Genomic DNA, 13,469 nt, shown 5'->3' with positions numbered 1-13,469 from the left:
AAAGCTCATGTGTGGATGTTTCTAGCGGTTTCGTTCAAAACTGAAAAAGTCCAAGTCAAGCTTTTACGTGGTGAATGTAGTGGATCTGCTGACCTCGCTGACTGTGCCAATTCACCCAGACTGGTCAATATGGGAGGCTGCTCAGGAGACCTGCAGACACAGTGCAAAGCCAGCTTTCACAGTAGGTGCCAGCCCCACGCCCTCCCAGCCTCTCAGGGCGTGGGTTACCCTGTGCGGCAGCTGATGCAGACGATTGTCTGCACCCACTCTTCCTGTGCAGCAGAAGAGGGACCCCACTCCGTCAAGGCCCGGGGCACATACTGAAATGGAGCTGCCCAGGTGTCATCCAACACGTAAGCTTTGCGAAGCAAGGGCGTTCTGGTGGCAAAGTCCTCAGAGAGTGGCAATACTAACCCAAAAGTGGCACCTTGACCACCAGCTGCTCAGAGCGGGAACCCACTGGTTTGGAGGTTTGGCTGAGTCGATTCCCACTCAACAGTAATGAGGTCTTTTACTGAGCCGAGCACTTGGGCAGATGTTGACCTGTGCACAGGGCAGGAGGGAAGGATCCTCCAGCTGCTACGTAAGGTGTTCCGAGTGAAGACGTGCGGGCAAGGGAGCCAGGCCACACTCCTGTGCTGTCTAAGGGGTCAGGCTGGCTTCTCTGGTCCCAAGCATCAGCTCCCGATGGGCCATAAGGAAAGGTGACAAGCCATGCGGTCTGCCCTCTTCCTCAATACCCACCAGACAGAGTACTAGTCAGCAGTACAAGGGATAACTCACGCCTGTGGGTTATCATGGCATGAGCAAACCTCAAAAGCACTTGCAAATCAAAGAAATAAAATTCAGAAGGCTCCACGCTGAAGGATGCCACTTATCTGACGTACCAGAGAAAGTACAATGATAAAGACAAGAAAGAGGAGAAAACTCAGCAGATAGTGGTCAGGAGGTTCTGTGCGTGGAAGGAGCAGCTGACTACAAAGGAGCATGGGGGGACGTGAGAGGGAACGTAGGGGCGATGTTGGGGGGACATGTGTGTAGGGGTGGAACTATTCTCAAACTTGGCTGCAGTGATGGCTGTAAAACGCTAATCATTTCTCAAAACTCAAAAAACTATACATGTCAAGAGACGCTAGAGCATTCTAGATATTCCAAGCTACTGCTTAGTCTGTGCATCAGGCAGCCTGTATTGTTGTCACTGTTAGGTGCCATCTACTCAGCCATGACTCTTAACAATCCTTCATCATCATCATCATCATCATCTCTAAAACACCAGAGCCCACTGTTTGTTTTTTCTTTCTTGTCAATCGGATCCGACTGGCCCAGGAGATGGCCCATCCTTCTCCAGCGGATCATCGGTGGATTAGAACCTCGAGCCTTCAGGATTTCAGCGCAGCTTCTTGCCACTAGGCCACCAGAGCTCCGTTTAGAGCTGTTACAGTCATTTTGTCAATCCTTCTGGTTGGGGGTCTTCCTCTCTTTCTCTGACCTTCCTGACAACATGCCCAAAGAGACCACGTTTCATCATCCTGACCTTTAAGGAGCACCCTGGTTATAAACGTGTTCAAGTTACTGAAAACAGTAAGCTTGTCAGACAAACATTATAATGTAACGTAATATACTCTACACATGTATACTATAACATAAAGACCCACCAGCCTAGGGTACAGCTGACTCCCACGCCCTTCCTGTGCCAGAGGGCAATTCTGACCATTCAGTGAAAGACAGCTGGTAAAGCCCATGACAGATTGCCAGAGGAAGCTACGACAGCGGACAGCAAAAATGTCACAACATTTTACAATGACTGGATTCTAAAGAGATTGTCTCCAAGGTCATTTTAAGGGAAATAATTCCATTAACAACTAGATCAATAATAGAAGATGATGAAATACTTCATTTTTGTACCTACACTAAAATACACAAATCTAATCAGAAGATTATCCATAGAAAGTAAAATACAATTTAAAAAAATAATTTGTAAGGAGATTCTTTATTTTCAGTCCCAAAATATTTCCTTAAAAACCATTAAGACTGGAATGATGGATTTTTCCTCTTTACTGCTGCAATTTCTGCAAATTCATTAGCAAAGAGGTAAAATATCAATAAAAACTTCCCTCACTCTTTCCACGTGAAGGAGCAATAAAGTAGATCATACGGGACCTCTGATGACCCGTTCAGGTCAGCTGTGATCTCCAGAGCTCACTCGGCCGTCCCCCGCAGTCAGTAATACCGCCGCCTGTGAGGCTGGTAAGAAGGGAACCCCTGACCCTCGATCGCTGGGCCGCTGTATGGCTTAACGTTCCAGGAGTAGCGCCTCTGTGAATAGTCCTGTCCAGCGGGACCGGGAGGAGGAATAAGGCCTCTCCGATGAACATTCGGATTCCGTGAAAAATGCCTGAGAACAAAACATGAACAATAAACTGTTATGATTAATACAGGTTCACAGCGGTTCAAATCTACCAGCTGCTCCGAGGGATAACAATGGGCACTCTCCTCCTTTCAAATTCACTGCCTCTGAACCTTGCTGGAGCGTCAACAACTTGCATAAGTAGACGTTATGGCTACACTGTTTCCTGCCTGCACAACCCTGGGTGGGTAGTTTGTTAATCTTTCTATCTCTGCTTGTTGGAGGATGCCCTTGAGTTGCCCAGGACTTACAGCGACCCTCTGAACCACAGATGGGAACCACCCCTACCCTGCGCTGTCCTCCCCATCTCTGAGATTTACAGTTACAGGCACGGGGCCAAGTCACCTTCTTGAGGGTCTCTTTTTAAATGGAGCTAACAACACCTTCTAACTTCATTCATTGGCATGAAGGCAAATGAAGATATTTAAATTACATATAGAAGACCCTGGTGTAGGGTAGGGTCCCAGGCCACTTTCTATCAATCTCTTTAGTGATAAATTCAGGTCCACACTATTCTACTCAGACATCTTCCACTCAAAAGTCAGGCAGGGTTGATATGAGACAGGAAAACTATTTATGAAACAGCAAGCTGCTTTCACTTTATAAATAAATAAGACTAAGAAAAGGGGCGGGGGGAATCTAATTCTAGTGGCTTAAAAAAAATTAGGAATTGAGAATTTGAACAATTTGGTAATCGTTTCAAAAGAAGACCAGTATCGCATAAATTTCCAAAGAAAAGGAACCCTGAGAAAAGTGAAAATCACATCCTTCACCACCCTCAATCCCATTTAATCTACTAATTGGTTAATGTACTCTTTTGTTTTCCCTCCCACTATCTTTTTTTATACTATGAATCAAAATCTATTCTTTTTCACTCCTCATAAATGAGTTCTCAGTTTTAATGTGTCACAAGAAGTCCTAACACCGAAGTGAGAATTTATTGTGCCCTTCGTCACGTTAGGACGCTCTGGTGACGCAGCCTGCAGCAAGGTGCACTGCTAACTCCAAAAGGGGGCCTCTCTGGTGGGCCGCGTCCACCAGTGGCTGCCCAGGAGGAAGACAGGCAGCTCCGGACACTCAAGGGAGAGTCTGTTCTGAGTTTATTCCCCACTGTTAGAAATACAGGCTGCTGCCACTACTCTAAGGGACTCTGGGGTTAACATCGCAGCACACATGTGCCTGTGTCTTGGGCATCCAACCTTGAATCAGATACACAGCAGGGATTTAAGAACTGTCTTCAATGTCTGCCCTCGTGAACACAGCTTCGTCCACGTTCGGAAGGACCTCCTCAGTCTTCAATGCAGACTTTCTGGCTGTGAGTATTTCTATGGCTATTAAAGCTGTGTCGTCAAAAGCATTATGCCAATTTTCAGTGCCGCTGGTAACTACAGTCACTTCCTTTTGGAATTTTTCTGAAGGCTTGCTGCAGCCCCATGGAGACTTTCCTTATTGACAAGTCAACACTCCTGCGATTATGTTTCAATCCGCCAACTCCCCTTCTCACCCATCTCTATTCTCTGGAATCCACCAATAAAGTATTATTAATGCAGCCTGGGAATGCAAGAGCTTCTCTGGCGGTCACACCAGTTTAATTAGCTAAACTAGGTTTACAACTGCAGTGGCCACACCTCTTCCCAGTGATCTCTGCAGAGCTGTGTGTCCTCATCCTGCACCTGCATCCAGCCCTACCTGTAAACTACAGAGCAGAGCCACACCTGCTTGGCAGCAGTTGGCAGCAACTCCCTCAAGGCGCTTTGCCAAGTCTAGAACACTTCATGTCGCCGAGGCTAGAACGCTTCCACATCAGAACCCAGGGGAGGCAGCGGTACCTGACTGGCTGAGGCAGCTCCTGGGTCCGTGAGGAGAAATGGCAAGAACGAGCTGGGTAGACTTGAGTGCGGTGGCCTTTATACTGAGGTCCATAGTAAACAAACTTATTTCCAGCATGGACTGGTTCCATGAAATGCGAGGAGTCTTCGAAGTCATCTGACCTGGATACATCAGAAGCCCAATTCCTAAAAGAGAGCATTTGCACACAGTGTTATTAGTCTCCAGATTTCACAAAGTTTGTGGTTATATCTATTTCATCTATGAAAATGACCATCCTTTCTTCCCCAATTACTAGTACTACCGGCTCCCCAGAACATCATACAGGAATGCATGTCACATGCACAACTTAACCTGGATCAGAACAGACGTCCCACCTACAAATCACACTCAGAAAACACAGCACTTACCTTCTGATGGGGCCATTCTGCAGGTCTTCAATGTAATTCTTCCTTTCTATGCAATGCCCCCGGCACCTATTAAATACTGACAGGTGAAGGAATGGTTAGAAATACTTGTACAAACATGTATCTTTCCCAGAGAAAGCAAATAAGAGCTGAAATCCATTACTGAGGCTGTAACATACCAGTACTTGTATAAAGAGTCCTTTATAAAATTGTAACCCAAACAATTTTAACAAAAACAAATGACATATACCCCCCTCCCCACCAAATCTATGAAATGGACCTCAGCATACACCCTCAGCTGTTGCAGAAGGAGAAGTGACAGCCCTCGTACTTACGTTCAATTGCATCATCTGGCCTCATGCCTTCCATGTCAATCAAGTACCTAACAAAACAATAGCATTTGGGTCACTGAGAGATATATGCCAAAGGAAGTAAATGTTTTTCAAAAATGATCTAATTCTGCTTGCAAATATAGACATAAGTACCCAAGAAAATGCCACATAAATTCAGTGCTTGCTAAAGGATGATCTAGCATTAGCACTGTCACACACACACAGACCTGTTCTACGAATGGAAGGATAAGCCCAGCTTTAGGAAATTGGCTAACACAATTATTTACTTACATCACAGTCACAATTAATATATGGGGGAAAAATGCAGTATCAAACTGATAGATATTTTAAAGGTGTCTCATAAAATTCAATAGTAATTCTTGATTAAAATGTCTTGTAGAGTGAAAACAGGAAACGTCTTTAACAAGACGGTATTAGGAACATGACAAGCCAAAATAAATTGAGGGAACAGTACTATTAAAAATTACTGTCTAATCTAACCAACTGCCTGGGCTTATCACCTAGGAAGCACCAGCACCCTCAGCCATTGCTTCCTGCCCTCATTCCCAACTCATCACCAGTCCTGACGACAATCATCCCCGTTTCCCACCAAAATCACACCAGGTCTCCAATGGGAAAAACAATGTATACTAACTTTATAAACCAGTAAAAAATAAAAATTTCTTTAAAAAACAAAAATCACAGCAGGTCCACCACGACGGCTGTGCTTCAGCACAATCGTCCTGAATGGTCTTCCTGCTTCCGTGTGACCTCAAAAAGGAAAATACAGTCTCTACGCAGTAGCTAAGAGGAGAGGGTGCAAATAAAAATCTGACTATGTACCGCACACTCAACCTCAGGAAAAAGTGCAATGGTTTCCGAATGTTCCTAAGAGGAAACCCAAAATCGTAAAGGCAGCCCAGTGTAACCCACTCCTCCCCACCGTGCTGCTCCATGCTAAAGCCACCCTTTCTCCCAGCCTGGGCTCTCACAGCCAGGTCTCCTCCGGCTTCTCCAACACAGGACACACCTTCCTGTTATGGGGTCTCTGTCACTCCTCCCGGCTGTATTCTCTCAACATCCCTCCTCATCAGCGCCACCATCTCCAAGGAAACCTCCTCTAACCTTCCTGTGAAGGTAAACGATACCTCCTGTATGACATGCTTCTCCTTCGCATCAGTCGTTCCAGGTGCACCCTCTAAAGATATGCCCCTCTAGACTGTCAGGATTCACAAGTGCAGTGTGTGGCTCCTATCGTATCCTCTACACCAAGCATAAACCTAACGTCCACCTGCCTCCAGAGAACAGACCCTCCACACAAATTCTCTAAATGAAGAGGAATCAGTATAGTAAAATCACATCCACATGGTGTAAGTGGATGGGTCCTGGGCCCTGGGCATGCCAATGAGCAAAAACCAGAGTATATGCACTGAAGGGTGTTCATATAGAGATTTTTGTCTCTTCAATGTTTTACAATTTAAAAAAAAATCCTCTGACCTATCTGAATGTTCTTCAAAATATCAATGGGTAAAGCAGTCTTCACAAAGAATGAAGTTCTTGGATGGTTACGAGGGATGGGAAGCGGGGAGGAGCAGTGAGACTTACTCAACAGAGAAGGGGCTTCCGAAGATGGTGAAGGGGAGGCGTTACACACAGTAGATGATCAGACATGGGGGCACTGTATGTAACCTTACAAAACAAAATGCATGCCAACGCCTGGCTGAAAAACCAGTGTGCTCTGTCGATTTTCACTCAAACGACAGTGCGAGATACAAGCACAGAAACAGGGGCGCCACACACTAAGTTACACAGAAGAATGTCTGAACTTCCACCAGTAAATACATTACTGATGTAAATATATCTGCTTATTAAAAAATGTCTGAAAAGGCATGCACTAAACTGTTAATGGGGGAAGAAGAAAGTCTGCAACAAGGAACAAATAACAATAAATACTTAAAAAAATAAACTGTTAATGATGGTACTCAGTGGGGGGCAAAACAGCAAAGCACACTCACTTCTTTAGAGATTTCAATACTGACGGCATTTTTGCATCAAACTTACACTGTAATCAGACAAAACCAACTGGAAATCTCCTGCCTGTGGCACTGGGAACTCACCTGCAGATAAGGTAGCCAGTCCTGTTCAAACCATGCGTGCAGTGGACCCCAATAAGTTTGTCTGGAAACAGGAAACAGTCATGCATATACACGAAAACCAAACTGAACAATCTTCTAACGACTAACATTTAGTACTCAACACTGTGCTACTACGAGCCTGACAGGCGCAGCTCTGATGAGGAATGTGGGTTTAGGAACATATTCTAAAGAACTCTTTATTACGAGGGTAAAATTCATTTCCCCTCAGAAATTCTGTAGCTTCAATGTTATGAAGTGAAGAAAGCTGATGAGATATTAGCAACTAAAACTACTGAATGAGACAAACCCTATTTTTCTTAACATAAAACGTCCATCAGTAACTGGTTTGTGGTTTTTATAACATGGAAACATTTCATGAACTTGCATGTCATCCTTGTACGGGGCCATGCTAATCTTCTCTGTCTCGTTCCGATTTTAGTATATGTGCTACTGAAGCGAGCACATTAGTAACTGATTTAACACATTGCCGCACACTTTTAAATTGACGACTGTGCTTTAGAAACACATTTCTTACTCCCCCCCCATCCCCCCCGACGAATTATCGTCATCTGCGGCACCGTGTTAATAAAAGAAAAGAGCAGGCGGTCAAAATAAGGCTAAGAGAAAACTAACACTTGTTCCTCAAATAGTAATCCAATCAAGCAGTTTGTAGACTCCTGAGTTCCCAAGGCACTCCCATGTCCTCTCTCACCTCGTTACAAACCCCCTGGAGTACTCTGGGGGGACTGCACTGCTCTGTTAGTATTTCATAAAGAAAAAGTGAACAGGATTACAGACATCAACCCAAACACTACTGCAGGCAAGCAGAATCACGCCTAGAATCAAGTCCAAGACTTTCCCAGCTGGGCCACTGTGCCTGTCAGCCCATCATTAACATGTGTTGTGTATCACTATACATACACACTATCATACACACACACACAAGACAGTACATGGCATTCATGATCTTGCTTCCACCTTCCTCGTCCTGCTTCTACAGACCCTCATTCCCTCAGTTCACTCGGCCGGACATGTCTCCTGCACACACGTCAACCCCAGCCTGCCTCGGGCACTGCACACAAGCTGTTTCTGTCTTTGAACTTCTCTCTGGGATAACCAATGGCCAGTTTCTCACTTTAGGACTCTACTCAACCAGGATCCAGTGGCGCTCAGATGGCCTAGTGGTAAGAAGCTGCGCTGCAGTCCCAAAGGCTTGGGGTTCTAACCTACCAGCTGCTCCGTGAGAGAAAGATGGACAATTTACTGCTTCTCAATCCCTGCTGGAGAGTCAGAGACTCTACAGTACACAACAGCAACAACAACAAATAACATTTTACTCGACAGCCATTCACAGATTAGGGTTCCTAAGAGAACGTCTTACTAGATTACCCAGTGCTCCCTAACCCTTTCTCCTGCTTTACACTTTAAAGCATTTTCACTGTCTACCATCTAGTCTACTGTCATTACCTCCTTCCTCCAGCAGAATGTCAGATTCCTGAGGACAAAACAAGGCATGATCGTTCTGTGGAGCAATGGGCTTTTCTGTCAAAAATACCCTGCTCCTTCTGTCCCTTCAAAGAGCCCTGGCGGTGTAGTGTGGACCTCACTGTGCTGCTAACCAGCTGCCGTCCCCCAGCTGCTTTGAGGGAGGACGCAGGCTACTCCTTCTAGGAGAGATTCCCGGCCTCAGACACCTGACAGGGGCCCTAGGAGTCAGAGGCACTCGGCAGCTGCGGGCTGGGCTTTTGGGTTTGGTGTCTGCTACTTAGATGCCAGGAAATGAAGAAGCTACTAAGATCTATGTTTACAGAGGAAGGCCGATTAAAGGGAACAGGAGTGCATCAGCCTCTGCCTCAACCGTTCTCCATGAGGAGTAAGCAGGAACGGTGGGAACAAATGAAAACACAGCCAGAGTGATGAGCACAGGAGACCCACTGCTGGCTCTGCTTCTGCGTCGGAACCTGCCTCAGCCTACTGCTGTGTCTAAGACCCTGAGATCTTGGATCTTCTCCCCACCTCTCATCCCTTTCTTAACCAAGAAATAAAACAGAAGACTATTTTTATTCTACATTCTTGCAAACTTTTTCAATCGATGAGTGAGCTGGGTTCAGTTCCTCTCTCTCACACAAAGTACCTTCCAGCTGAAATGATTCACTTGTGACTATCAATAGCACCAACGCCTCAATCCATTAGGACCACGTGAGGTTCTCACCTTGACCTTGTCAAACACACAGGCCTGTGGTCAGAACAAGATCTCCAACCCAATTCAAATCATTTACCAAAATTCAATACTGAAGTCACCACCACCACCACCACCAATAACAACCCCACAAAAACAAACTCACCATTATTTTTATTTTCCTTCAAAAACCCATTAACAGCGCTTTTGAACTTAAAAATAGTGTCATCATCAGGTACCTGATGCCCAACTGTAAAAATTTTTAAGTAAGGAATAGTTTCTGGGAAATCCTAGAAAGAAAAACCATGAAAACATATATTATTTCATTTGTAAGGAAAGGTTAACTTAGAACTAGAATATAAACCAAGATACTGTAATAAACTTCGTAGGTTAGCAAATCTGACCAGTCATTTATGTTTCAAAGTTATGTCAATGAGGCAGTGTCACTTGACCGGCATTAGAACACAGGACATCTGCCACCTGAAAGCCAGGGACATGTGAATTAATCATTAATGTGACTCAAAATTATACAAATGGTTCCGCCTATTATTTTCTATTTCAGGGCCCTCGTGGAGGAGTTATGATTCAAATTCAAAATAGATTAGAAGACGACACACAAGACAGATAAAGGCTCAGATCTATTCACAGGGTCACCATGAGTCACAGGCGACCTGATGGCATCTAACAGTAAAACAGAGGGAGAAAACATCACATGGAATTTTGACAAGATGGTAAGTTCTAAGTACTCCCGAGAGCTCAGTTTGTTGGAATGAAGGAAAATAGACACAAGTATAAGCAGAAAAGCAGTAAATCCCCTCTAACCCTTTAGAGCTCTGGTGGCCTGCAGTCCTGAAAGCATAGAACTGGAGGGCAGCAGCTGCTCCATGGGAGAAGGAGGGGCAATCTCCTCCCGGACGATTAACTGCCTCTGAAAACCGGCTGGAGGATGAGCTGGGGGCAGATCCAACTCCACAGTAAACAACAACAGTCACACTGTGAGCTCTAAAAACCATTCCCACCTAAAGAAACCAAGGCTCCTTGGAGAAAGAGTCGCTATCAGGCTTAGGGGAGGAAATTGGACACAATGAGTCTAGATCAAGGATCAATTTTTTCATAGAAACAGAAAACCAAAGTGACCAAAGACTACTAAAAAGGTTTGTGTGTCAAAGAGACCTAGGAGCCAGGAGAGGTAGCAGAGGGCAAAACCAGGGCTCTGTGATCCCTACATGAATAATAACTCAGTGGACTGGCAAGGTCAAAATTCAGGGAATAATGCAGACATAAGTCATAATAATTAACTGTTGTTATTATAGTTAACTATAATGGATTGGAAAATGACATTTTAATGATATTAAAAAGAAATAAAAGTCTAAATGATTAACAGTAAAAATTAAAAATGTTAGTTGAACCAACTCACTGTTTTGAAAACTGTCAGATAAAGGGTAATGCTAATACTTTTCCAATATGAACTCTTTGCTGCTGTTACTACTCCCACTCACGATGGCTCCAGGGGTGCAGACCAGAACCACACACAAGGCCTTCGAGCCTGTGACTGATGGGAGGCACGCCACCAGGCCTGGCTGCTGCATGTCCCAGGCGGTGCCCACCTCCAAGCCTGGCTGCTGCCATGTTTCCAGGAGGGTGCCCACCTCCGGGCCTGGCTGCTGCATGTCCCAGGCGGGTGCCCACCTCCGGGCCTGGCTGCTGCATGTCCCAGGCAGGTGCCCACCTCCGGGCCTGGCTGCTGCATGTCCCAGGCAGGTGCCCACCTCCGGGCCTGGCTGCTGCCATGTTTCCAGGAGGGTGCCCACTTCTGGGCCTGGCTGCAGTGGACCTCCGGGTGGGTAAGAACCTTGACTTTCTGGTTGATATCTGGGCACCTAATCACCTGTGCTGCCCAGGGACCTACTTCAACTGGGCAAACAGCTGAAGATGAGAACAAACGCTTGTCTTTGTAGACCTATGCCCCTCAGCTAATAAGTGAGGTGGCGAAAATAAGTCATTTTTTTGGAGCCCCCAGTGAATGAGTGGATTTTTACATTCATCGGTGACTGTTAATATCACAAAGAGAAGCAGCCACACCTCACCTATCTCTCGACTTGCCCTACATCCATGAATCTCTCTTGAAGGCTTTGCACAAACAACATCGTAGTTGAAAGGCCTTAACTCCAAACTGGAACACTGACTAGTTATTTGAGAATATTAAAGAAACAATATTAAGGAATAAAAGTCCTACATTCTCAGTACACACATCAAAAATGTACAATGGAAAGACAGAATTCTCCTAAAAATAATACTGAATTTCGCTAAACAGTGTGGTGCACCTGATGAGAAGGTCTGAAGCTAGGGAATGAGTCAGTCATTGTCACTGGCATGTCTATTTTTATGTATGTTTAAAACTTGAGATAATTGTGTGTTTTTTCTTTTTAAAAAAACACACTTGTGTTCAAGTTGCACTTCTTCCTTTTCTGAGTTGCAGACTTATCTTCCATAAAATTACCAGTTCCAACAGCACGTCCTGTGAGCTGAGTAGTCTTCCTGGCTGAGAGGCGGTAACACGGCTGCTGAGTCAGCACAGGGCTGCGCGAAGGCGTGGCCAATTTAATGCCAGTGAAAGCACTTTTAAAAAGCCAAACTGCTCCCAAACACAGCTGGCCCTTGAACACCATGGGCTGAGACTCTGAGGGCCCGCTTATAGACAGGTTCTGTTTCCTGCTGTTCCTGTGGTGAGCACAGTGGTCTGGAGATGGTCAGCACAATATAGTTGTTGTTGTTGTTATGTGCCATAGAGTCACCTGTTACTCATAGCAACCCTATGTACAACAGCCCTAAACCCTCCTCTATCCTGTGCCAATCTCACTGTCTCTGACACATCTACTCCCATTACCACAGTCACTGAATCGATCCATCACATCCAGGGTCTTCCTCTCCTGCGCTGTCCCTCCACCCTCCCAAGCTTGATGTCCCTCTCCAAGGACTGGTCCCTCCTTGTAGCATGTCCAAATTATGTCAGACGAAGCTTCAGAATCCTTGACTCCAAGGAGCAGCCTGGCTTCACTCTCTCCAGGACGAACCTGTTCATTCTCTTAGTTGTCCATGGTATATTCAATACTCTTCCCCAAAATCATAGTTCAAAGGCATCAGTTCTCCTCCATCATGCCCTTACCCAAACACTCCCAGCACTCTAACCTGTGTTGTTCAAGGGTCAACTGTAATTTACACTTGCATTCTCTTTGTCTATGGAAGTCAGCACCCCTCTCTGCTTTGATCAAGAGTCAAGGGTCAACTTGTGTTTGCAATTGCAAGGTCACGGAACTGATCTGAAGAATAACTCTTTGCCAATGTGATATATCACCCCATACAAGGCACAAACAAAACCTAACAGGTCTCTGTACTAAACCAGAAGACAGATAAGAAAGCATCAACCAAAAGTCTTTACACGTTTTGGCAACTATTTAAAAGAAAATAATGCTGATGATTAATTAATACTTTTTTCCCAGGCTAGTGCTATTCTTACTAACATTTCATTAATTTTCAAAGTAAAGGCTATGGAAGCTTCCAGAATATCTCAAGCATACACAGACCCTATGCTAACCCAAAGGCCTGTCCCTCTGGCGGTTCCAAGACACCAGCAGCTCTCAGGGAGAAAGATGAGCAATCTCTTTGATGTGATTTACAGTCTTGGAAACATAATGGAAGGTCTGCAATGAGTCCACTGCAACTCAATGGCAAATTTCCCCCCTAAAAAATATTCTAGTTCAATTCTTTTTTTTTTAATTTTTGTTTGTTTTTTTATTTTTTTAAATTTTTTTTATTTTTTCTAGTTCAATACTTATCTTTAGCCTTATTGTGAATTAGAAATACGCCAATAATTAACTTTCTGAACTACTAAACATGAAAGGCAGTGACTCTCACATTAGCAAACAATGAGATCTACTGGATTATGAATTATTACAATATCAGAATGTAGGTTTACTTTCAAGAACATTAACTATTTTATCTACCTCTTGGACTAAGATTAGGATTAAGGACTAAGGATTCCATTTACCTCTTGGTTATAATAACGTTGTGTATACGTTAAATCAATAATCAGTCCGAGTTCTTCATTTTGTTCTTGGACTTTGTTAAAAAGATCCAGAGGAGAAAAACATTCTTCTGGTGAAAGACTCCCTTCAAAACTCT

General features: G+C 44.5%; 1 protein-coding gene across 1 annotated transcript in view; it reads right to left on the bottom strand.

Moving 5' to 3' along the window:
• Window positions 1–2,220: 2,220 nt before the first annotated feature.
• DUSP11 (dual specificity phosphatase 11 (RNA/RNP complex 1-interacting)) overlaps window positions 2,221–13,469 on the bottom strand; it is a 16,068-nt gene continuing 4,819 nt past the window's right edge. The window contains exons 3-9 of the mRNA XM_006880998.1: window positions 13,336–13,467; window positions 9,454–9,577; window positions 7,091–7,151; window positions 4,977–5,023; window positions 4,645–4,720; window positions 4,237–4,422; window positions 2,221–2,395 (exon numbers count right to left, since the gene is read on the bottom strand). Of these exons, the coding sequence (XP_006881060.1) occupies window positions 2,221–2,395; window positions 4,237–4,422; window positions 4,645–4,720; window positions 4,977–5,023; window positions 7,091–7,151; window positions 9,454–9,577; window positions 13,336–13,467 (801 nt within the window). The remainder of the gene's footprint in view (window positions 2,396–4,236; window positions 4,423–4,644; window positions 4,721–4,976; window positions 5,024–7,090; window positions 7,152–9,453; window positions 9,578–13,335; window positions 13,468–13,469) is intronic.

The sequence above is a fragment of the Elephantulus edwardii genome, unplaced genomic scaffold, assembly GCF_000299155.1.
Source record: "Elephantulus edwardii isolate Elephantulus edwardi_28Jun2011 unplaced genomic scaffold, EleEdw1.0 scaffold00011, whole genome shotgun sequence".
NCBI classification, from domain to species: Eukaryota; Metazoa; Chordata; class Mammalia; order Macroscelidea; family Macroscelididae; genus Elephantulus; species Elephantulus edwardii.
Note: the sequence above shows the minus strand (reverse complement) of the source record. Positions and strands in the feature narration are given on the sequence as shown.